The 27,085-nt window shown below is 42.4% G+C and overlaps 1 protein-coding gene across 3 annotated transcripts in view; it reads left to right on the forward strand.

Annotated features, from left to right (window-relative positions):
* TMEM116 (transmembrane protein 116) overlaps positions 1–27,085 on the forward strand; it is a 79,560-nt gene that overhangs the window by 14,895 nt on the left and 37,580 nt on the right. For all 3 annotated transcript variants that reach the window (XM_069754834.1, XM_069754844.1, XM_069754839.1), the window contains exons 3-4: positions 10,783–10,846; positions 14,441–14,566. In XM_069754834.1, coding sequence (XP_069610935.1) covers positions 10,783–10,846; positions 14,441–14,566 — 190 coding nt within the window. The remainder of the gene's footprint in view (positions 1–10,782; positions 10,847–14,440; positions 14,567–27,085) is intronic.

Here is a 27,085-nt window from a genome sequence, read left to right on the forward strand (position 1 = left end):
TTCTCCGTCACATATATCCCTGGAACAAAGAATGTTAAAGCGGATGCTTTGTCTCGTAGTTTCTCTCCAGCAGTTAATACTGAGAAGGAGGAATGTATTTTGCAGAGAGGGGTAGTGGTGGCAGCATTGGGTTCTGAGTTGGAGAGTAGCATCCTAGAGGCCCAGAATGCTGCACCAACTAACACTCCATATGGTAAATTATTTGTGCCTAGAGCTTTGTTTGCTGAATGTCATGAGTCTCGGTTGGCGGGTCATCCAGGGATTTCGGAAACTAGAAAGTCGATCGGTCGAAGTTTCTGGTGGCCAGGGTGGCAAAGAGAAATCATCAAGTGGGTGCGTCAGTGTACTGTATGCGCTAGGTCGAAGGCCTCACATGCCCCGGCTGCAGGGTTGCTGTGCCCTTTGGAGGTTCCTTGTTCGCCATGGTCACATCTTGCTATGGATTTTATCACCGATCTGCCGGTCTCTGAGGATTTTTCTGTCATCTGGGTTGTGGACCGGTTTAATAAGATGTGTCATCTGGTCCCGTTCAATAAATTACCCTGCGCCAAGACTATAGCTAAGGCATTTGTGAAAGAAATTGTCAGGCTCCATGGGGTTCCCACAGACATTGTTTCCGATAGATGAATGAAGATTTTTTAGCCTTTTCGGTCTTATTGCAACAAAACTGCAAATAGGGACTTTATCGCAGGGAGTTTTGCCATGTGGTTCTTCCCTATCGCCTACCATTAGATCTTTGGTACCTTAATGGTCCAGGGGGTCTTCCAGTAGACTCCATTTGATCCGGCCAGACTTTACTGTCATGGAAGGTCGCCTTTTTCTCTGCGGTCACGTCATTCAGGCGAGTCTTCAGAGCCAGCCGCTCTGTCCTTTCAGACTCTTTTCCTTATTGCCATCAAGGCAAGGTTGTCCTCATGCCGTCCTCGTCCCTTGTTACCAATGTGGTATCGTACTCCCTCTGTTACGAGGACATCGTTCTTTCCTCGTCTTGTTCGGCCCCAGTCCACAAAACGGAACGGGTTCCCGATACTCTGGACGAGGTGAGTGCTCTGAGAAGGTACGTATCGAGGGCGGTGTCCTTCCGAAGGTTGGACACTTTATTTGGGCTTCCTGACGGTTGCAGGAAGGGTTTAGCTGCTTCATTGGCCATGTGAGCCTGGTGGATTTGTTACTCCAACAGGGGTCCTTCCGCGTCAGAGGTCAGCCTATCCCAGTGGGGATCAGGGCACTCCCCACTTCATCGATAGTGGCTTCTTGGGCCATTAGGCACCAGGTGTCGGCAGAGCAGGTCGACAAGGTTGCAGTTTCATCCAGTCTGCACACATTCTTGAAGCACTACAATATTCACACCCTGACTTCCGCAGATGTGAGTCTGGGCAGGTGGACTCTGCAGGCCCAGTAGCGCATTTTTTGCGATTACGCAGGGCCTGATCTGTTATGTTGTCCCCACCCAGGGACTGCTTTGGGACGTCCCATGGTCTGTGTCCCCCAATGAGGCGAAGGAGAAATAGGAATTTTTGTGTACTCACTGTAAAATCCTTTTCTCCGAGCCAATCATTGGGGGAAACAGCACCCACCCTGTTAATGGCTCTTTGCTTGTTCTGTAATTTGACATGTTATATTCTTATATGTTATTATTGATCTCCTACTGCTTTTGCAATAAACTGGTTCTCTGGGAGCCAGCAGGAGGGTGTATACTGCAGGGGAGGAGCTAACTTTCTTTGTAATACTTAGTGTCAGCCTCCTGGTGGCAGCAGCATACACCCATGGTCTGTGTCCCCAATGATTGGCTCGGGGAAAAGGATTTTACGGTGAGTACACAAAAATCCCTATTTTTGGTCAGCACATTTTCATTAGTTGTTTGTTTTTTATTTTTCTGCTGAACCACAATTCAAGAGCAATGTCTGATTTTCATTATTTGATATTATTTAAATTGAAAATTACTTCTGTCTGTTTCAAGTAATTTCAGTGACCATTGTGGGTTTTTCTTACTTTACCAAAAGAATACCAACAATGTTGTCCATTTGTGTATACAGTCCCGAATAGTGAAAACAACACTTAATAACTTACCTGCGTTAGCAATTATTCTGCATTCCTGCATCACAGTTCCCCTACGGTACTCATCAGCGTCATAGTCTTAATAATTTGATGATGGTTGGATGCCTTGTCATGTCATATAAATCACATTGTCTAGCTCAGTATACAGTATGTGTGTTCTAGCTTAGCTACCTCTGCATGTTTTACATGCCATCATTGGATGCGTACGCTATGTAGACTGACACTACGTCCTGCAGGTGAGTTAAAAACATCAGGCAGTATGAAGACTTTCTGGCAGTAGTAAATGACTTCCTCTGGATGAACATGTTAGAGCATGTTAGGTTAGGCTATGGGTTGAACTGGATGGAATTAATGTCTTCTTTCAATTTCAAGGGTATGTGCACACGTTCATTTTCTTTTGCATTTTTTCGGGATAAAAACGCTATAAAAATGCATAAAAAACGCATACATATGCATCCTATCATTTAGAATGCATTCTGCAATTTTTGTGCACACGATGCGTTTTTGTCCGCAAAAAAAAAAACACATCGCTGTAAAAAAAAGCAGCATGTTCATTAATTTTGCAGATTTTTCGCGTTTTTCCCGCTATTCTATGCATTTGGAAAAAACGCAAAAAAAAAAAAAAAACGCACCAAAAACGGATTTCTGGCAGAAATGTCCGGTTTTTGTCAGGAAATTTCTGCTAGAAATCCTGACGTGTGCACATACCCTTATAACTACTGTATATTACTATATTACTAAAGTCTCCAAACCATGAGCTAAAAAGGTTACTGAGTAGATAAATATTACCAAATGCACAGCTGTAAGGCAGTTCATTTATGTTGCTACTGATGCTTCCTATAAAACCATAACATGATGTCCAATGATGGTTTCTAATACAGTCATGGCCGAAAGTGTTGACACCCTTGAAATTGTTCCAGAAAATGAAGTATTTTTCGCAGAAAACTATTGCAATTACGCATGTTTTGTTATACAATTAGTTGTTTCATTTGTGTGTATTGGTACAACAGCATAAAAGATCAGAAAAAAGGCAAATTAGACATAATTTCACACAAAACCCCCAAAATGGGCCGGACAAAATTGTTGGAACCCTCAACTCATATTTGGTTGCACTCCCTTTGAAATTAGTAACTGCAATCAATTGCTTTCTATAACCATCACCAATCTTCTTATACCTCTCTACTGAAATTTTGAACCACTCCTCTTTTGAAAACTGTTCCACATCTCTCATATTTGAAGGGTGCCTTGTAACAGCAATTTTAAGATCTCTCCTTCAGAACTTTTCAGCGCTATATTTCCATCCATTTCTGGGTTCTTCTTGAAGCGTGTTTGGGGTCGTTGTCCTGCTGGAAGACCCATGGCCTAGGACGTAAGCCCAACATTCTGACACTGGGCACTATTTTGTGAGCCAAAATCCTTTGGTAATCTTCAGATTTCATGATGCCTTGCATACAGTCAAGGTGCCCAGTGCCAGAGGTAGCAGAGCAACCGCAAACATCTTTGAACCTCCACCATATTTGATTGTAGGTACTGTGTTCTTTTCTTTGTAGGCTTCATTTTGTTAAACAGTAGAATGATGTGCTTTACCAAAAAGGTCTATCTTGGTCTCATCTGTCCACAAGGCAGTTTCTCAGAAGGATTTTGGAAGGATTTTGTCTTCCTCTCATACATTTTGGCAAACTGCAGTCTAGCTTTGTTATGTCAATGTGTCAGCAGTGGGGTCCTCCTGGGTCTCCGTCCATAGTGTTTAATTTCATTCAAATGTTGACGGATAGTTTGCACTCACATTGATACACCCTGAGCCTGCAGGACAGCTTGAATTTCTTTGGGATTTGATTGAGGTTGCTTATCCACCATCCGGATTATCCTATGTTGCAACTTTTCGTAAATTTCTCTTTGCTGTTCTCTTCCAAGGACAGTATCTACAGTGCCATGGGTTGTAAACTTCATGATTATGTTGCGCACCTTGGATAAAGGAACATCAAGATCTCAAGCAATGAACTTGTAAACTTGAGTTTGTTGATATTTTTCAACAATTTTGGTACTCAAGTCCTCAGACATTTCTCTTCTCCTGTTTCTGTTCTGCATACTTAGTGTGGCACAAAATGCAAAGAATGAGTCAACGTCTCCTGTTTTTATCTGGTTTCAAGTGTGATTTTCATATTGCCCACACCGGTTACTTGCCACAGGTGAGTTTGAGTGAGCATTAAATGCCTGAAACAAAGTTGTTTACCCACAATTTTGGAAATGTAACAACCATTTTGTCCAGCCCATTTTTGGAGTTTTGTGTGAAATTATGTCCAATTTGATTTTTTTTCTGTTTTATTTGTGTTGGCCCAATACACAAAGGAAATAAACATATCTGTAACAAAACATGTTTACTGTAATTGAAATAATTTTCTGTGTGAAATGCTTTATTTTCTGGAACAAAAATGTACTCATACATAACAGTATAATATGTTAAACAAACAAATCCACTTCACCACATATCTTAAAATTATCTTAGACTACTACTCTAAATTGAATAAGTAGTTAATAAAGTGCAGCAAACACCTGGTATCCTTCATAAAATACCATTATGAGATTAAGGTTTCTCATGCCTTTAAAGTTCAAAAAAAGGGGAGAAAGCGGAGACTGCTAAAGAGCACAAAACAGTATTGGATCTTCTTAGGCCTGTTTCACACGTCCTGATATTTCCGGTACCGGAAAAATCAGTACCGCAGATGTCCATGTGTGTAATACTTGTGGCAATTGTGTGCCGAACCAGTACTACACATACTGGCGCCTGAGAAGCAGCTGTACAGTACGCGCTGTTCCCCGGCGCTGGGTGCTGAAGTCAGCTCTCATCATTTTCCCCTGCTCTGCCGGCAATCAGCACAAGCAGGGGAGAATGATGAGAGTTATATTCAACTGATAACAGCGACAGCAGGCAGTGGCTGATGGGACTATTACTCCCTTCATCCTACACCTGCTGCTGTTAATAACAGTGAGAGCAGGAGTGGCTGATGAGAGTATTCATCAGCCACCACCTGCTCTATAAATTAACGATTAAATAAATGGCGTGGGCTCATCTGTATTTTTATTCTTGCCAGGCAAAACTTACAGCTGGTGGCTGCAATCCTCAGCTGTCAGCATTAGCAAGGCTGGTTATCAAGAATAGAGGGGTCCACACTCTTATCTTAAAAAATGATTTAAATAAATAATTTAAAAAAAAATGGTGTGAGGTTCCCCCATTATTGACAACTAGCCTTGCTAAGGCAGACAGCTGGGGGCTGGTATTCTCAGGGTAGTAAGGGGCCATAAATAATGACCCCCCAAGTCTAAAATTAGCAGTCCGCAGCAGCCCAGAAAACTTCTTGAAGAATGTCTTTTGGACAGATGAAACAAAGCTTCCTGGAGAATGTCTTTTGGTCGGATGAGATAAAACTGGAGTTTTTTTGAAAGTCAAATCAGCTGTATGTTTACAGAAGCAAAAAAGAACCATACAAGGAAAAGAACATAGTTCATACTGTGAAACATGGAAGCAGCTCGGTTATGTTTTGGGGCTGCTTTGCTGCATCTGGCACAGGGTGTCTTTAATCTATGCAGAATGCAATGAAATCTAAAGACCATGAAGGCATTCTGGAGCTAAATATGCTGCCCAGTGTCAGACAGCTTGGTTTGAAATGCAGGTCATGGGTCCTCCAAAGGATAATGACCAAAACAAATAGCTAAAAACAGCTGGAACAGCTTTCTCGCGAGGAGTGGGCCAAAATATCTGTGGACAGGTGCAAAAGTCTCATTGAAAATTACAAAAATTGTTTACAGTGATTGTCTCAAAAGGTAGTGCAACAAAATATTAAGTTAAAGGAATCATCATTTTTGTTCAGCACATTTTCATTAGTTGTTTGTTTTTTATTTTTCTGCTGAACCACAATTCAAGAGCAATGTCTGGTTTTCATTATTTGACAGTAAATTTAAATTAAAAATGACTTCTGTCTGTTTCAAGTAATTTGTGACTATTGTGGGTTTTTCTTACTTTACCAAAAGAATACCAACAATTTTGTCCATTTTTGTATACAGTCCGAATAGTGAAAACAACACTTAATATCTTACCTGCGTTAGCGATTATTCTGCATTCCTGCATCACAGTTCCCCTACGGTACTCATCAGCGTCATAGTCTTAATAATGTGATGATGGTTGGATGCCTTGTCATGTCATATAAATCACATTGTCTAGCTCAGTATATCTATGTTCTAGTTTAGCTACCTCTGCATGTTTTACATGCCATCATTGGATGCGTACGCTATGTAGACTGACACTACATTTTGCAGGTGAGTTAAAAACATCAGGCAGTATGAAGACTTTCTGGCAGTAGTAAATGACTTCCTCTGGATCAACATGTTAGAGCATGTTAGGTTAGGCTAAGGTTAAGACTTTTTAGCAGTTGTAAATCACTTGATAAAGACTCCAAACCATGAGCTAAAAAGGTTACTGAGTAGATAAATATTACCAAATGCACAGTTGTAAGGCAGTTCATTTATGTTGCCACCGCAGCGCTTTACACACATTATCATCGCTGTCTCTGATGGGGCTCACAATCTAAATTCCCTATCAGTATGTCTTTGGAATGTGGGAGGAAACCAGAGAACCCAGAGGAAACCCACGCAAACACGGAGAGAACATACAAACTCCTTGCAGATGTTGTCCTTGGTGGGGTTTGAACCCAGGACTCCAGTGCTGCAAGGCTGCTGTGCTAACCACTGCGCCACCGTGCTGCCCTGTGATGATGTCCAATGAAGGTTTCTAATACAGTCATGGCCGAAAGTATTGGCACCCTTGACATTGTTCTAGAAAATGAAGTATTTTTCACAGAAAATTATTGCAATTACACGTTTTTTATACGCTTATGTGTTTCCTTTGTGTGTATTGACACAAAGAAATAAACAGAAAAAAAGGCAAATAGGACATCATTTCACACAAAACTCCCAAAATGGGCCGGACAAAATTGTTTGGACTCTCAACTCAATATTTGGTTGCACACCCTTTGGAATAGATAACTGCAATCAGTTGCTTCCTATAGCCATGAACAAGCTTCTTATACCTCTCAACTGAAATTTTGAACCACTCTTCTTTTGCAAACTACTCCAGATCTCTCATATTTGAAGGGTGCCTTCTCCCAACAGCAATTTTAAGATCTTTCCTTCAGAACTTTCCAGTGCGTTATGTTCATTAATTTCTGGGTGCTTCTTGAAGTATGTTTGGGGTCATTGTCCTGCTGGAAGATCCATGGCCTAGGATGTAAACCCAGCTTTCTGACACTGGGCACTATTTTGTGAGCCAAAATCCTTTGGTAATCTTTGGTAATCAGATTTCATGATGCCTTGCATACAGTCAAGGTGCCAGAGGCAGCAGAGCAACCCCAAACATCTTTGGACATCCACCATATTTGACTATAGGTACTGTGCTCTTTTATTTGTATGCCTCACTCTGATTTTGGTAAACAGTAGAATGACATGCTTTACCAAAAAGGTCTATTTTGGTCTCATCTGTCCACAAGGCACTTTTCCATAAGCATTTTGGCTTACTCATGTACATTTTGTCAAACTGCAGTCTAGCTCTATGTCAGCAGTGGGGTCCTGGGTCTCCAGCCATGGTGTTTCATTTAATTTCATTCAAATGTCGACGGATAGTTTGTGCTCACATTGATGCAACCTGAGCTTGCAGGACAGCTTGAATTTTTTTGGTACTTGATTGAGGCTGCTTATCCACCACCCGGATTATCCCATATTGCAACTATTCATCAATTTTTCTATGACGCTCTCTTCCAAGGATAGTAGTTACAGTGCCATGGGTTATAAACTTCATGATTATTTTAGCACCGTGGACAAAGGAACATCAAGATATCAAGTGATGAAATTGTAACATTGAGACTGTTGATATTTTTCAACAATTTTGGTTCTCAAGTCCTCAGACTTCTCAAGTCTTCTCTTATTTCTGTTCTCCATGCTTTGTGTGGCACACAATGTAAAGATTGAGTCTCCTGTTTTTATTTGGTTTAAGCTGTGATTTTCATGTTGCTCATACCTGTTACTTGCCAAATCTGAATTTGAGCGAGCATTACATGCTTGGAATAAAGTTGTTTACCCACAATTTTGGAAATGTGCCAACCATTTTGTCCGGACCATTTTTGGAGTTTTGTGTGAAATTATGTCCAATTTGACCTTTTTTCTGTTTTATTTGTGTTGGTCCAATACACAAAGGAAATAAACATATGTGTAACAAAAAATGTTTACAGTAATTGAAATAATTTTCTGTGTGAAATGCTTTATTTTCTGGAACAATTACAAGGGTGCCAACACATTCGTCCATGACTGTATGTACTCACACATAACAATTTAATAAGTTAAACAAACATATCCACTTCACCACATATCTTAAAATTATCTTAGACTACTACTCTAAATTGAATAAGTAGCTAATAAAGTGCAGTAAATACCTGGTATCCTCCCTAAAATACCATTATGAGGTGAAAGTTTCTCATGCCTTTAAAGTACAAAAAAGGGGAGAAAGCGGAGACTGCTAAAGAGCACAAAACAGTATTGGATTGTCTTAGTCCTGTTTCACACGTCCTGATATTTCCAGTACTGGAAAAACCAGTACCGGAGATATCCATGTCTGTGAGTGTAATACTTGTGGCAATGTGTGGCAACCGTGTGCTGCATCAGTACCACACATACCGGCATCTGAGAAGCAGCGGTACATTTAGCCCTGTTTCCCGGCACTAGGCACTGAAGACAGCTCTCATCATTATCCCCAGCTCTGTTGGCAATCAACACGAACAGGGAAGAATGATGAGAATTATATTCAACTGATAACAGCGACTATTAGATGCGCCAATTCTGGCGCTTTGCCCAGCTCTTCCCACTTGCTCTGTAGTGGTGGCAAGTCAGGTTCATATTTGTGGGGTTGATGTCACCTTTGTATTTTCTGGTGACATCAAGCTCAGAGGTTACTAATGGGGAAGCACCGGTGATCAGGAAGGATATAATGGAACTAGAGAGAGTACAAAGGAGGGCAACAAAATTAATAAAGGGGATGGGAGAACTACAATACCCAGATAGATTAGCAAAATTAGGATTATTTAGTCTAGAAAAAAGACGACTGAGGGGCGATCTAATAACCATGTATAAGTATATAAGGGGACAATACAAATATCTCGCTGAGGATCTGTTTATACCAAGGAAGGTGACAGGCACAAGGGGGCATTCTTTGCGTCTGGAGGATAGAAGGTTTTTCCACCAACATAGAAGAGGATTCTTTACTGTTAGGGCAGTGAGAATCTGGAATTGCTTGCCTGAGGAGGTGGTGATGGTGAACTCAGTCGAGGGGTTCAAGAGAGGCCTGGATGTCTTCCTGGAGCAGAACAATATTGTATCATACAATTATTAGGTTCTGTAGAAGGACGTAGATCTGGGGATTTATTATGATGGAATATAGGCTGAACTGGATGGACAAATGTCTTTTTTCGGCCTTACTAACTATGTTACTATGTTACTATGTGTAAGACACCTATCCATGTGGGGTTGATGTCACCAGATAATACAAAGGTGACATCAACCCCACAATATGAACCCCACTTGCCACCGCAACAGGGCAAGTGGGAAGAGATGTGCAAAGTGCTATAATTGACACATTTATTAGATGTGCCTTTACTTGGTGGTTACAAGCTGCTATTTTTAGGCTGGGGGGTCAATACCTATGGCCTTTTGCCAGCCTGAGAATACCAGCCTTCAGCTGTGAGCGTTAAGGGGACCTCACGCTGTTTTTTTTTTAAATTATTTGTTGAAATAATTAAAAAATACAGCATGTGGACCCCTCTATTCTTGATAACGAGCCTTGCTAACGGTCACAACTGAGAGTTGCAGCTCTCAGCTGTCAGTTTTGCATGGCTGGTTATCAAAAATACAAGGGAACCCATGCCGGATTTTTCATTTACTTGTAGTGCAAGCAGGAGGTGATGAATACTCCCATCAGCCACTGCCTGCTCTCACTGTTATTAGCGGCAGCATGTGTAGGCTGGAAGTAGTAGTCTCGTCAGCTGCCGCCTACTGTAATTGTTATCACTTGAATATAACTCCCATCATTTTCCATTTTCCTTTGCTCGCGCTGATGACCGGCAGAGCAGGGGAGATTGATGCGAGCGGTCTTCAGCACCCAGCGTTGGGGAACAGCGCTAACTTTACTGCTGCTTCCCTGGCACCAGTACATGTGGTACTGATGACACACGGATGTGTCATTAGTATGCACGTGTGTAGAACATTTTTTGGCCCGTGCTGCTGTTAAAAAAAATCGACATGTCAACATATTTTGCGTGTGGACACGCGGTCCGTGGAAACACTGACATGTGCACAGGCCCATTCGCTTGAATGGATCTACGAATGTCTCTGGTACATGTGAAAAGGATAGTTTGGTAGGGCCGGACAGACCCCATTATAAGTCAGTGAAATCTCTAGGGTGCCGCTGGTGTCCATCATATAATGAACCTGGCAAACTATTGTGTTTTCTGCTATGAACAGAAGCAAAAAGACCAAGATAAAAGGTGCATAATAGAACACATTAGCTTTCCAAGTAATTGTCTGGATTTTACTTCCTATAATAATTTTCCAATCTAATTGTTTTTATGTGAAAATACAGCTTACTAATTGAAATAAATGATTGTATATTTCATGTTTTCTCTCCAGTATTGTAGGTTCGGGCTCAATCATTGGGTATGCTGTATTTCAGAATGCTGTTAGATCACCAGAGGTGAGTAAAATATGTTGTATTTTTAGCATTGGTCTTAAAGAGTAATTCTTAACAATGTCTTCTCACACTAATGGGTATATCACTAAGATATGCTAATATGTATGTTGGGGGCCCTATGTCTTGGACCTCTGCCATCCTTTTCAGCTTTTTCTCTGCACAGTAGCACTTCAGTCCAACCGAAATGCAGGAAACCATGGCACAGCTGTGTTGAAGTGAACAACAATGGACAGGAATGCCAGGGTGCAGGAAAACAGAACCAGTTATACCTTCATGTAGTGATATACTACTGTATGTAACGCTCGCGCCGAGACTGGTTGGCGCGGGCACCTGGGGGTGTGGCCCCACTGGACCACAGACCGAACTTCCTTGGAAGGGGCGTAACTAAGTAGCTTCCTAGGTGTTTGCTGGAGCCTTTGATGGTGAGGTCAGACTTGTGCAATAGGAAGCTACCAGGTACCACTCCAGGGTGGAGTCGGACTGTGGATGCTGATCCCACCGGGACAAGACACGGGCAGGCAGGCATGGCTGTGACACTGGCTGACAGACGGGTATGGCAGAAACCCTGACGGGCGGACGGGCTTGACGGAGATACAGGCAGGCAGACGGGCGCGGCTGGCACTCAGGCTGACAGGCAGGCACGGCTGGTACTGGCAGACAGGACTGATACTCTGGTAGGAACTGGTATTCAGATGGATGTATGGAAACAGGTAAGAACCTGTTCAGACTGGAGAATATAAAGAAACAGGTAAAGACCTGTATGGCAAGTTGCAGAATAAAGATAGAGCAAAAGTGGAAGCAAAGCAGAATCACAGGAGGCGGAGTAAGAGTAGGAAGTGGAGCTAAGAGAAGAGAAGGCAGAGCTATGAGCAGAGAAGGAGAAGGCAGAGAGTAGAGAAGGAGAAGGCAGAGCCAAGGATGGAGCCGCAGGGGGTGGAGCCAAGAGCGGAGACGCTGGAGGCGAAGCCAAGAGCGGATATGTTGGAGGCGGAGCCAAAAGCGGAGATGCTGGAGGCGGAGATGCTGGAGGCTGAGCCAAGAGCGGAGATGCTGGAGGCTGAGCCAAGAGCCAGAACCGCAGGAGGTAACGCCAAGAGTAAAAGAATGCAGAACCACAGGTTGTGGCGAGGAAAGCCGAGAGGCACAGAACCACAGGTTGTGGCAGAACAGAGCAGAGATGCAGAGCCACAGAAAGTGGCAAGCAGAGCAGGAAGATAAGGCGGAGGTACACACAGCAGAGTGGGAAATGACAAATGACAAAGGAGAAACAGGAACGGACATAGACCAGAGTTTAGACAGGAACGGACACGAATACACAAACAGAACACAGATGAAGGCCTGCAGTATTGCAGCCCTCTTAGACAGGAAACACACGACCTGGCAGCTCAGTAGCAAGTGCTAACTGAGGGGAATAGTTTGCTCAGGCATCCTCCAATGGGTGAGGATGCCTTAAGTATCAGAGGCCTCAAGGCTATTGGCCAGGAACACCCAAGGGAGGTGCACACAGTCTCAATAAGAATCCGGAGTGGCTGGCGCTGCCCCCCTATGCACACAGCCAGGAAGTGTACACAGAGCAAGCCGCCATGAAGCATATGGCATGGAGCCGGCAGCAGACAGATCTCACAGCATGGTACTGGGTGAGTGAGTAGACAGGCAGGTGGGGAATGGAAGGCCATGCAGTGATGCCGGCAGGGTTGTTACACTGTATCTGGAAAGAAAAGCATTTAAAGGGCCCATTAATTTTTTAGATCAGCTTTGGGTACATGTGAAAAACATTATTAGTGAATGAACATAAGGCTCCCTGATAATATTTCTTTATGTAATGAAAAGTAATATCCTAATTTATTGTTTTGCAACCAATATCCAGATATATTTCTAATTAAGGTTTATGACACCTAATATTTCTACCATATCAATAGCCTTCCTGATGATCGTTGGGACTTGTAATAGGCTATAAGGCCCACTTGGGTAATTGGATTATTCATGCCGACATTCAGGCCTCATTGACACGGCAGTATTTTTGCATCAGTATTTCATCAGTATTTGCATGCCAAAACAGGAACGTCTCCAGAACACAGAACAGCTGTCAGTCTTTCAAGTATAGATTTACCTTAATTATAGATGTCACTCCGGGCTTTGACATATAAACACTGATGCAAAATGCTGACCTGTGAATAAAGCCTAAATGGATTGTGAAAAAAAGAGACAAAAACTGTTGCTTATGTTAGATTTTTATGTTCTAGAAAAAAAATACTTTCATGACCGGGCCAAATTTTACAATTTTGACCACTGTCACTTTATATGGTAATAAATCTGGAACGCTTCAACAGTTCCCACTAATTCTAAGACTGTTATATCGTGACATATTGTTCTTCATAGTAGTGGTAAAACGTCTTCGATTATGATTTGTGTTTATTTGTGAAAAATTCAGAAATTTGTTGAAAATGTGGAAAATTTTTCAATTTTCAAACTTTTAATTTTTATTCCCTTAAATCAGAGAGTTATATCACACAAAATAGTTAATCAGTAACATTTCCCACATGTCTACTTTACATCAGCACAATTTTTTAATCATATTTTTTTTCTTGTTAGGAAGCTATAAGGGTTAAAAGTTGACCAGCGATTTCTGATTTTTCCAACAAAATTTACAAAACCATTTTTTTTCTTGGACCACCTCACATTTGAAGTGACTTTGAGGGGCATATGAGACAGAAAATATTCAAGCGTGACACCATTCTAAAAACTTCACCCCTTAAGGTGCTCAAAACCACATTCAAGAAGTTTATCAACCTTTCAGAGGATTCACAGGAATTTTTGGAATGTGGTAGGAAAAAATGAACATTTAATTTTTTGTCACAAAAATTTTACTTTAGACCCAAAATTGTTTATTTTCACAACAGGAAAAAATGGACAACAAAATTTGTTGTACAATTTTTCCTGAGCATTCTGATACACCTTTTTACTTCTAATCCGCATTTGTCAGGGGTATAAGGTTGTTTGTGCCCCACACACATAATTGGTTTAATTCTGCTGTAATATTTTAAATGAGTTGTCTCATCTCAAATACATTTGATTGCCTGTGCTTTACGTACTCTCGCTATGTTACAGTCACGTCAACAGTGCTGCAGCCAGTCACTGAGATCATCTGCTATGCTGATGGAAATGACAAAAGCCACAGAGCTCAGTGACTAGCTGCCATGCTGTTGACGTGACGGCTCCCCGGCAGCCAAACGACGGAGTCCGAAGCAGCGCCGGAGAAACATTGCTGTACCCTGGGATGGTAAATGAAGTTTAGTTGGTTTTCTTTTTACAACAGAATAAGCCAGCAGGCAAATCTTTTCTGAAAGGAAACAACTTGTTTAATGAAATTTCAGATTTAAGAACAGTTAATTCCATCTCTATTCTCCAGTCTCTTGGAATTTGCTCTCATTCGGGGATACACGTGAATCCACCGAGTATTACAATATGAGATTTTAAGTAATCTCATGCACACCCCACGGACATATACTAGCCCACTGTAGGGTTCATTTGTGTTGCATATTCAAATATTGTATTGCTATATTTGGTCCAATTTTATGTGATTTTTTTTCTTACTAGGTTCGGCCACTGTTTTATCTCAGTCTCTCTGACTTATTTCTGGCTTTTTGCTGGCTCATTGGGGTGGTGGTCTACAAAGCAGATACCTCAGGTTTGCCATGCTTCAACCTCCAGGCAGTGGGCCAGGTAAGACATCATTCACTGAGCATTACAGATTGAAGACAGCCTACGTTTATTGCAATTTGTTCATCTTATATTATTTGTTATCATTTTATAAACTACCATAAAGTGGTATATTATTAGAGTCACCAAACTCCAATTAGTCATTTAAGCTAGGGGATAAAAATAGCTCTTATTGCAGTGTAAGGATAGATCTGCACATGGCAGAGACTCCAAGATAATATACAATCTATAAATATATGGAATAATGAAAACCCCACATATTTATTCAAAATATAGTATTTTATTCATTCACATAAAAAAATATATGTGTAAAAAATGATGTCCAAAGTGAAGATTCAAGAAACACAGGTGGATGCACACAATATTACATATCTCTGAGAAAAAATATGCAAAGTGAAGAAGCGTAATGATTCCAATAGGTACAGTCATAACGGAGAATATCAATAAATCGTGTACAGTATTGAACAAACAGATATACTTACATGTCACAATGAAGCTAGGGTGAGCCAAAGTGCCGGATATTTCAAGAGAAACCACCGATATATAACCCATTTTAAATTAAAAACTATAAAAAGTTATTTGACATGATAAAGTTCAACAATAAAGTGCTTGGCTATAGCTAGTGTGCTCCTGTGTAAATCTAAACACACATTTCACATTCTTGCTTTTTGAGGGTAACATATTACTGTGTAGCGTTCCATTATGTACTCTTCCCAGCAGGTGCTATCAGGAAACTGTGATGGAGCGCATTTGCAGCAATGTCTACATTAGGAAAAGTGGAGTGTGAGATCCCAAATCATCTAAATTGGGTTGAGGCCGGTTGATTGTAGAGGCAGTGTCATCTAACCCAGCATTCCATCCCTCTCATTCTTGGTAACATAGCATGGAGGCACAGGCCTATCTACAATAGGTGCAGGTGTTGCAATCACACCTGGGCCCTTCAGTGTAAGGGGCCCAAAAATCCATTTGGCCCACATGATAAGACCAATACTAATTAACCAATAATTAAGTGCCTAGTTTGAGCTTTTGCATTTGGAGCCCATGAGCTTCAAGTTATGCCACTGCCTGGAGTTGTTTTGGGTCAACACAAATGATGGTCCCCAATAACATGGGATGGCATGTCATTGCAGAATACTGTGGTTGCCATGCAGGGTTAGTATGCCTTGAATTTGGAATAAATCACTAAGAATTTCACCATGAAAGAAAACCAACACTATCACACCCCCTCCTTCATGCTTCATGGCAGGTATCATACATGTAGAAACCATCCACTCACTTTTTCGGAGTCTCACAAAGACATGGCTGTTGGGACCAAAAATCTCAAATTTTGATTCAGCAGACCACAGTACAGCTATCCACTGATCTATTGTCCAGTTGTTGGACAGTTCATGTTGCTTGATCCAAACAAGTTTCTTCCATTTTTAAGGTCCTCAACAGTGTCTTCTTTGCAGCAATTCGGCCATAAAGGCTTGCTTCTTGTAATCTTTCGGCCAGGTAATATTGAGATGTGCATGATACCTCATTTTTGGGCATAATTTATCAGAGCTATTATCTGAGGTGCTGTCAGTCAGTTTGCTGTTTCTGAGGCTGGTCACTCTACTGAACAGCAGCATTGGTATTTTTTTATCTCGCTTTCTTGGGTGGTTCTCATGAAAGCCAGTTTCATCATAGTTATTAGATGCTTTTCTTGACTGCACATAAAGATGCTGTCAAAGTTTTATCTATTTTACACACTGACGGCCTCTTATGTCTTTGATAGACATTTCTCTTTACTTTTCTTATAGAGAACACAGGCGCATGTGACCAAGTGAGCACTCCTGTCTATGGGATAGTCAGGCGAGATTACTGCTGTCTGAAAGATAGGCCAAAGCACCATTCGATCAACAGCTGTGGGCTTTAGATGTCTCTATTGTGCTATTCCTCTATTATGCCTCCTATGAATTTGTGAGTAAATTAACAAGTAGGTGTTACTAACTGAGGGGGGTCCCTACAAAGTATTATGACACTGTCCAATCAGCACTGACTATCACAGTATTTAGGGACAGACCCTATTGCCAAGGGTATTCATAACAACCAGTCTTCAATTTATTTATAACCAAAGAATAATGATCCAGAACTGTTATTTCATGGGAAATACAAATATTTACTAACACATGTGAGTCCTATTAAGTTATAAGATCCAAGTAAGCGATTGTCCTTCACCATTGGTGGCTCAGTATGACCCCAACCCCCCACATGGTCCAAAACAATGAAAGTTCCAAAAATTTTGAGGCATCGGAGAATTTATACTGTGATAAAACATAGCTTTTATTCTATCCTTAAAGTCACATAGCAAAGACCCAAAAATAAGGTAGACAATGCAACAAAGCGTGATAGGCCTTTATCAAGCCAGAAATACACATAATAAAAATTCAGCTATAAAATGCAGATGACACGTTTTATACATCAGGGGGATTGAGCCCAACCTCTTCCTCCTCCTCCTCAGAGCCCATCCCGGTTATCATCAAAGCCATCTAATCATCAGACAAAAGATTGAAACACAATAAAATCAAGTGCAATTATACAAATGTAAGCTGTGCTACAAGGGGAAATGGAGTTATATTCATACCAAAGTACTAAAAAGGTTCAGAGAAATAACGGATATAATCAATATATCAAAAGGGACTTGTGTAATATATATTGCTGCACGTCTACAGATGACCTCACTGTTTGAGTATCTAACCAAATCCCCAAGGAAGGCAGAATTACATGATCTCCATTATCAGAATTCCCAGGGGTATCTAATCACAACCCCCATGCCTGTATTGAAGCTGTCACAGTCATCGTCCAATCAGATAGCAGAAGCATTCAGGCGGATGGAGACTAAATGACATCATCCAAGAGAAGACGATGATGACATATAGTTAACTCAATAGGTCATGTGACCAGGGTCAGATACTATCCTCTCAATATGTTGTAATTGACTTGTGGGAAGCAAATCTATCGTTTTTGGATGAAAGCTATCATGGTGAAGTAATGAATTCCTTGGTTTCGTGAACAGGTCAATATACAGTTTATTTTCCTCAATGCCCTGTGGTAGTCGCATTAAACCTGACCATGTTGAATTTTTTTAGCAAGTATTTGTGCTCAGAAAGGTGCAAAGTGCATGTTAATGCAGACAGGAGAGCACAGTTTAATCCCTTCAGAGATTAACAGCAGTGTTTAAATGCTTAACAGCCACAGCCAAAGCTCATATGTTAAGGTACCTTCACACTTAGCGACGCTGCAGCGATACCGACAACGATGTCGATCGCTGCAGCGTCGCTGTTTGGTCGCTGGAGAGCTGTCACACAGACAGCTCTCCAGCGACCAACGATGCCGGTAACCAGGGTAAACATCGGGTTACTAAGCGCAGGGCCGCGCTTAGTAACCCGATGTTTACCATGGTTACCATCGTAAAAGTAAAAAAAACAAACACTACATACTTACATTCCTCTGTCTGTCCCTGGCTCTCTGCTTTCCTGCACTGACTGTGAGCACAGCGGCCGGAAAGCAGAGTGGTGACGTCACCGCTGTGCTTTCCGGCTGGCCGACGCTGACACAGGATGCAGGAGGAGTGCAGAGAAGCACAGCGCCGGGGACAGACAGCAGAAGGTAAGTATGTAGTGTTTGTTTTTTTACTTTTACGATGGTAACCAGGGTAAACATCGGGTTACTAAGCGCGGCCCTGCGCTTAGTAACCCGATGTTTACCCTGGTTACCAGTGAAGACATCGCTGAATCGGCGTCACACACGCCGATTCAGCGATGTCTGCAGGAAATCCAGCGACGAAATAAAGTTCTGGACTTTCTGCAGCGACCAACGACATCACAGCAGGATCCTGATCGCTGCTGCGTGTCAAACACAACGATATCGCTAGCCAGGACGCTGCAACGTCACGGATCGCTAGCGATATCGTTGTGAAGTTGTTTAGTGTGAAGGTACCTTTAGAGACAGATGCCGGCTATGTATTATAGCTGGTATCTGCTGCATGTGGAGAAAGCTCAGCTCCTGAGCCCTCTCCATACCTAATCAGCTCTGCAATCACGTACATGTACTTGACATTGGGTAAGGGTTTAAAGGGTTATTCTCAAGTTGTGTCTTGAGCAGCCCACAGCTTTCCAGTCTCCTTAATTCCCTGTTGCTGGAGGGACGTGTATTCCTCTTTGAATGACAGCTCTGGTAGTAGTTTCATCCTACTGATAAATTTTATACTGTTAGTGTGACACACTAATGGTTAGTATGTAAAGATGACAGGGCCTTTATACAGCCTCAAGTGACAGCTGCTTTTGGTAGAGGATTGTGATTTTTGTCAGACTGATGGTTCAGGAGCTGATAGGGAGGTGAACCTCTATGTACTCCATAGTAATCAATAGGCTGGTGTGAGCTGACTGGTATCTCAAGAGTTAAATGGGTTATTCAGGATTTTTTGTTTCTTTTTTTAATTATGGGTCTAAGTACTAATAGGCAAATTGTTACTATCTTAAAACCTAACAAATTGATTTGACTAACCATTAAATAGCCCCAAAAGGATTAACATGCTATTTGCTTTATTTTTAAGACACCAATTTGACAAAACAGGATAAAAGAAACCTATAAAGACAAAAATAAAAAAATACACACACGTATCAGCAATATAATAAGTAAATATATTTATATATAAGGTTCAAGTGCACTAAAAACAGGTATATAAAGATAATAGTTGTAATTAAAAAATAGTGGAGGATAAATATCACAACCATAAATGTGGGTCATTTAAAAATAAGTGATGAAAATAAATGATTGACCCGGGTTGATTGTGGAGATGCTGCCGCCGCACCACACTTCAGTGTACGTTTCACACGAGCTTCCTCAGGAAGTGAACAGGTTTTATAGTTATTATTCTGCGTGAATTAGTGCTTTATTGCACCTCTATATGTTTTTGATTAGGGTTATATTCCCTCTGCTATAAGTTTCAGGTAGTTGCTACGTACATGCATGTTTACCCAGCGCCGACCTCACAGACCGCTCTGGTTGGTGATACCGCGGCTTCCTCTGACATCACGTCAACAGAGTAGTGGCTTCTCTTCCCTGCTGATGGGTGATTAACAGACAGCTCCCCGCTGCCTAACTGCAGGGAGCAGGCAGGCTGTCAATCATCATGACCTTCCTCTTCTCTGCTGATGGGTGATTAACAGACAGCTCCCCGCTGCCTAACTGCAGGGAGCAGGCGGGCTGTCAATCATCATGACTTTGGCAACCAAATGCCATCGACAGAGCATCCTGGAAGAAGAAGAGCTGCTTTGTTGGGATAGAGCAGCTGAATTACCAACATTAGCAGTCATTGACTATTCTGAGCCGATTCCGGGTAGAACAGACAGGTAGTTAGCAACTAGCTTCCTGTTAGTTGTTAGGCAAGTAGATAAAAATGTAAATAGTATTGGGTAAACCCTTTAATGCCTCAGCCTTATATGTAACTACTATGCATATGGCCAGGCTCTGGTGGTCGGTCTTCTCAGCAGCAAGCTGTACACTATGTAAGATTAAAGCTGCTAGTGCAGCAGAATGACAGCAGTGTTGTGAATTCTGTGGCAGAGCTCCCTACTGTGGTCACAAGTGGTACTTCGGCTGATTCTCTCCGTGAGCTTCCGTTGGTGGAGGAAAGTGGTACTGCGGCTTCTGAGTTTCCTTCCTCAGGTGATGTGGTGAAGTCGTTAGGTGCTGCTCTATTTAACTCCACCTAGTGCTTTGATCCTGGCCTCCAGTCAATGTTCTAGTATTGTACCTGTTTCCTCCTGGATCGTTCCTGTGGCCTGCTGCTCTGCATAGCTAAGTTCCGCTTTGCTATTTTGTTTGCTGTTTTTTCTGTCCAGCTTGTCTATTTGTTTTTTCCTGCTTGCTGGAAGCTCTGGGACGCAGAGGGTGTACCTCCGTGCCGTTAGTTCGGTACGGAGGGTCTTTTTGCCCCCTTTGCGTGGTTTTTGTAGGGTTTTGTGTTGTCCGCAAAGTTACCTTTCCTATCCTCGCTCTGTTCAGAAAGTCGGGCCTCACTTTGCTAAATCTATTTCATCTCTACGTTTGTCTTTTCATCTTAACTCACAGTCATTATATGTGGGGGCTGCCTTTTCCTTTGGGGTATTTCTCTGAGGCAAGGTAGGCTTATTTTCTATCTTCAGGTTAGCTAGTTTCTCAGGCTGTGCCGAGTTGCATAGGGAGCGTTAGGCGCAATCCACGGCTGCCTCTAGTGTGGTTGGAGAGGATTAGGGATTGCGGTCAGCAGAGTTCCCACATCTCAGAGCTCGTTCTATGTTTTTGGGTTATTGTCAGGTCACTGTATGTGTTCTGACCTCTATGTCCATTGTGGTACTGAATTACCTTTCACAACAGTACTGGAGGCACAAAGTACTAATGATTCTCAATAGAGGGAAAAAAGAAGTTCTGAGACCATTTTTTTTTCTCTGCACTGTGTTTTGCCTTTTTTTTCCCCTAGACATTTGGGTGGTTCAGGACACAGGTGTAGCGATGGACATTAAAGGTCTGTCTTCATGTGTGGATCAGCTCACGGCAAGAGTACAAAATATTCAAGACTTTGTGGTTCAGAATTCTATGTTAGAACCGAGAATTCCTATTCCTGATTTGTTTTTTGGAGATAGAACTAAATTTCTGAGTTTCAAAAATAATTGTAAACTATTTCTGGCTTTGAAACCTCGCTCCTCTGGTGACCCAGTTCAACAAGTTAGGATCATTATTTCTTTTTTACGTGGCGACCCTCAGGACTGGGCATTTTCTCTTGCGTCAGGAGATCCTGCATTAAGTAATATCGATGCGTTTTTCCTGGCGCTCGGATTGCTGTACGATGAACCTAATTCAGTGGATCAGGCAGAGAAAAATTTGCTGGCTCTGTGTCAGGGTCAGGATGAGATAGAGGTATATTGTCAGAAATTTAGGAAGTGGTCCGTACTCACTCAATGGAATGAAGGTGCGCTCGCAGCTATTTTCAGAAAAGGTCTCTCTGAAGCCCTTAAGGATGTCATGGTGGGATTTCCTATGCCTGCTGGTCTGAATGAGTCTATGTCTTTAGCCATTCAGATCGGTCGACGCTTGCGTGAGCGTAAATCTGTGCACCATTTGGCGGTATTACCTGAGCTTAAACCTGAGCCTATGCAGTGCGATAGGACTTTGACCAGAGTTGAACGGCAAGAACACAGACGTCTGAATGGGCTGTGTTTCTACTGTGGTGATTCCACTCATGCTATCTCTGATTGTCCTAAGCGCACTAAGCGGTTCGCTAGGTTTGCCACCATGGGAACGGTACAGTCAAAATTTCTTCTGTCCGTTACCTTGATCTGCTCTTTGTCATCGTATTCTGTCATGGCATTTGTGGATTCAGGCGCTGCCCTGAATTTGATGGACTTGAAGTATGCTAGGCGTTGTGGGTTTTTCTTGGAGCCCTTGCAGTGTCCTATTCCATTGAGAGGAATTGATGCTACGCCTTTGGCCAAGAATAAGCCTCAGTACTGGACCCAGCTGACCATGTGCATGGCTCCTGCACATCAGGAGGTTATTCGCTTTCTGGTGTTGCATAATCTGCATGATGTGGTCGTGTTGGGGTTGCCATGGCTACAAGTCCATAATCCAGTATTAGATTGGAAATCCATGTCTGTGTCCAGCTGGGGTTGTCAGGGTGTACATGGTGATGTCCCATTTCTGACTATTTCGTCATCCACCCCTTCTGAGGTTCCAGAGTTCTTGTCTGATTACCGGGATGTATTTGATGAGCCCAAGTCCGATACCCTACCTCCGCATAGGGATTGTGATTGTGCTATCGATTTGATTCCTGGTAGTAAATTCCCAAAAGGTCGACTGTTTAATTTATCTGTGCCTGAGCACGCCGCTATGCGGAGTTATGTGAAGGAGTCCTTGGAGAAGGGGCATATTCGCCCGTCATCGTCGCCATTAGGAGCAGGGTTCTTTTTTGTAGCCAAGAAGGATGGTTCACTGAGACCTTGTATAGATTACCGCCTTCTAAATAAGATCACGGTTAAATTTCAGTACCCCTTGCCGTTGTTATCTGATTTGTTTGCTCGGATTAAGGGGGCTAGTTGGTTCACCAAGATAGATCTTCGTGGTGCGTATAATCTTGTGCGTATTTAGCGAGGCGATGAATGGAAAACTGCATTTAATACGCCCGAGGTCCATTTTGAGTATCTAGTAATGCCATTCGGACTTGCCAATGCTCCATCAGTGTTTCAGTCCTTTATGCATGACATCTTCCGAGAGTACCTGGATAAATTCCTGATTGTGTACTTGGATGACATTTTGATCTTCTCGGATGATTGGGAGTCTCATGTGAAGCAGGTCAGAACGGTGTTTCAGGTCCTGCGTGCTAATTCTTTGTTTGTGAAGGGATCAAAGTGTCTCTTTGGTGTTCAGAAGGTTTCATTTTTGGGGTTCATCTTTTCCCCTTCTACTATCGAGATGGACCCTGTTAAGGTCCAAGCCATCCATGATTGGACTCAGCCGACATCTCTGAAAAGTCTGCAAAAGTTCCTGGGCTTTGCTAATTTTTATCGTTGCTTCATCTGCAATTTTTCTAGCATTGCTAAACCATTGACCGATTTGACCAAGAAGGGTGCTGATGTGGTCAATTGGTCTTCTGCTGCTGTGGAAGCTTTTCAAGAGTTGAAGCGTCGTTTTTCTTCTGCCCCTGTGTTGTGTCAACCAGATGTTTCGCTTCCGTTCCAGGTCGAGGTTGATGCTTCTGAGATTGGAGCAGGGGCTGTTTTGTCGCAGAGAAGTTCTGATTGCTCGGTGATGAAACCATGCGCCTTCTTTTCCAGGAAGTTTTCGCCTGCTGAGCAAAATTATGATGTGGGCAATCGAGAGTTGCTGGCCATGAAGTGGGCATTCGAGGAGTGGCGTCATTGGCTTGAAGGAGCTAAGCATCGCGTGGTGGTCTTGACTGATCATAAGAACTTGACTTATCTCGAGTCTGCCAAGCGGTTGAATCCTAGACAGGCTCGTTGGTCGCTGTTTTTTGCCCGTTTTGACTTTGTGATTTCGTACCTTCCGGGCTCTAAAAATGTGAAGGCGGATGCTCTGTCTAGGAGTTTTGTGCCCAACTCTCCGGGTTTATCTGAGCCGGCGGGTATCCTCAAAGAGGGAGTAATTGTGTCTGCCATCTCCCCTGATTTGCGGCGGGTGCTGCAAAAATTTCAGGCTAATAAACCTGATCGTTGCCCAGCGGAGAAACTGTTTGTCCCTGATAGGTGGACGAATAAAGTTATCTCTGAGGTTCATTGTTCGGTGTTGGCTGGTCATCCTGGAATCTTTGGTACCAGAGAGTTAGTGGCTAGATGCTTTTGGTGGCCATCTCTGTCGCGGGATGTGCGTACTTTTGTGCAGTCCTGTGGGATTTGTGCTCGGGCTAAGCCCTGCTGTTCTCGTGCCAGCGGGTTGCTTTTGCCCTTGCCGGTCCCGAAGAGGCCTTGGACACATATCTCTATGGATTTTATTTCAGATCTTCCAGTCTCTCAAAAGATGTCAGTCATTTGGGTGGTCTGTGATCGCTTCTCTAAGATGGTCCATTTGGTACCCTTGTCTAAATTACCTTCCTCCTCTGATTTGGTGCCATTGTTCTTCCAGCATGTGGTTCGTTTACATGGCATTCCAGAGAATATCGTTTCTGACAGAGGTTCCCAGTTTGTTTCGAGGTTTTGGCGAGCCTTTTGTGGTAGGATGGGCATTGACTTGTCTTTTTCCTCGGCTTTCCATCCTCAGACTAATGGCCAGACCGAACGAACCAATCAGACCTTGGAAACATATCTGAGATGCTTTGTTTCTGCTGATCAGGATGACTGGGTGTCCTTTTTGCCTTTGGCTGAGTTCGCCCTTAATAATCGGGCCAGCTCGGCTACATTGGTTTCGCCGTTTTTCTGCAACTCTGGGTTCCATCCTCGTTTCTCTTCAGGGCAGGTTGAGTCTTCGGACTGTCCTGGTGTGGATACTGTGGTGGACAGGTTGCAGCAGATTTGGACTCATGTAGTGGACAATTTGACCTTGTCCCAGGAGAAGGCTCAACGTTTCGCTAATCGCAGACGCTGTGTGGGTCCCCGACTTCGTGTTGGGGATTTGGTTTGGTTATCTTCTCGTCATATTCCTATGAAGGTTTCCTCTCCTAAGTTTAAACCTCGTTTCATTGGTCCGTATAGGATTTCTGAGGTTCTTAATCCTGTGTCTTTTCGTCTGACCCTTCCAGATTCTTTTTCCATACATAACGTATTCCATAGGTCATTGTTGCGGAGATACGTGGCACCTATGGTTCCATCTGTTGATCCTCCTGCCCCGGTTTTGGGGGAGGGGGAGTTGGAGTATATTGTGGAGTAGATTTTGGATTCTCGTGTTTCAAGACGGAAACTCCAGTATTTGGTTAAGTGGAAGGGTTATGCTCAGGAAGATAATTCCTAGGTCTTTGCCTCTGATGTCCATGCTCCCGATCTTGTTCGTGCCTTTCATATGGCTCATCCTGGTCGTCCTGGGGGCTCTGGTGAGGGTTCGGTGACCCCTCCTCAAGGGGGGGGTACTGTTGTGAATTCTGTGGCAGAGCTCCCTCCTGTGGTCACAAGTGGTACTTCGGCTGATTCTCTCTGTGAGCTTCCGTTGGTGGAGGAAAGTGGTACTGCGGCTTCTGAGTTTCCTTCCTCAGGTGATGTGAAGTCGTTAGGTGCTGCTCTATTTAACTCCACCTAGTGCTTTGATCCTGGCCTCCTGTCAATGTTCTAGTATTGTACCTGTTTCCTCCTGGATCGTTCCTGTGGCCTGCTGCTCTGCATAGCTAAGTTCCGCTTTGCTATTTTGTTTGCTGTTTTTTCTGTCCATCTTGTCTATTTGTTTTTTCCTGCTTGCTGGAAGCTCTGGGACGCAGAGGGTGTACCTCCGTGCCGTTAGTTCGGTACGGAGGGTCTTTTTGCCCCCTTTGCGTGGTTTTTGTAGGGTTTTGTGTTGACCGCAAAGTTACCTTTCCTATCCTCGCTCTGTTCAGAAAGTCGGGCCTCACTTTGCTAAATCTAAGGACAACAGAAATAGAGGATGGAGGAGACCAGGTCAATTTGCCTTTTGGAAGAAAACTATATGTTACTTTCAAGAAGTGAATTTTCATGTACTCCAGCATACCAGACTTTATGCATTTATAAAGAACTAGTAATCCCCTGCCAGCTTGCATATCAAGAAGGCAAATTCTCTTTGTTGCACAATAATATTACTATGATATCTTGATACAATGTGATGTGTTTTGTTCTGTATTTGGACTTCTCATGGGAAAAGTATACAAAAAAATCTAATTACGGTATATGCAAAAGTTACTAGTCAGTAAATATTGGTATTCACAACTAGAAGTATTAACACCTGTGATGCTGTAAGAATATACAAGGCTGTACCAGTTTGTAGGTACAGGTATGTTTCTCATTTTGATGATATTACTAATAATGATTAAAAAAATTTATTCTTATATTTACTCACAAAAGAAAAGAAAAAAACATAATAATTTCTAAGACAAAAGTTGACATTCTTTTGTCTAATGAAGCCTCTTTCATACCTGTGACATTGACTGTCCGAGAAGGGACCACAATGCCCAGATTGGCTGCAGATCTCTAGAGCCACACCCAACAGCTTCACAGGCATATAAAAGGCTACATATTGGCCTGTCAGTAAACTCTCGGACAATCCGGACATTATCTTAGACATCTGAAACCAGCCTTACTAGCATATTTTGGGATGTTTTTATCTTTTTCCATAGGTTTTTCTTACCTGTGATAGCCCTCCATCACATATTGTTTGTTTTCAGTTTTCTTAAAAGCATATAAAGCATATAAAAAAGGCACCGAACGTGCAAAGCATTTTTGTGGGTTTGTATATGTCATTTTTGTAGAGGTGTTTATTTTGTCTGTTTTTCTGCTTTCCCTGTGTGTATTTTTTTTTTACTTAATTCATTTGACCTTTTTTAAAAATGCCATGGTCTTGAAAAATGGCCCAAACTGATTTATTTCAAGAAAAAAAAAAACAATAAGAGAAACTTGATATGAAAAATGGCACTAAATACATCACAAAACATTGTGATGCTGATAGCCTCCTTGAAAACTCATTGGTTGACACTCTGAACGCTATCAGTAGGATAGAGAACATGGAAATACTGAAATGGCCTTTTCACTCTTATTGACCACGACAGGAAAGATGAAAACCTGCTGATGGCTGGAGGCGTGGGTCTAGATTTAGCCAAATACAGAGTTTAGCTATCTCTTGCATTCTCAGAAGCAATGAATACAGCAGTGGTGGGTTTTGCCGAGCTCGACAATATTTAGACGACGCACTTCAGAGCCCTGATTTGGGATCATGGGGTGCCAATGGTACAGTAGAATAGGTGTTTGGATAGGTGAGACAACCCCTTTAACATCATGCTCAATGCCATTCCTGGTTGTAAGGAAGATAGTTTGCTTTTCATTCTCCCCTTTCCTGTGATCGGATAACTCT

This window comes from Ranitomeya imitator, chromosome 1, assembly GCF_032444005.1.
Source record: "Ranitomeya imitator isolate aRanImi1 chromosome 1, aRanImi1.pri, whole genome shotgun sequence".
Classification (NCBI taxonomy): Eukaryota; Metazoa; Chordata; class Amphibia; order Anura; family Dendrobatidae; genus Ranitomeya; species Ranitomeya imitator.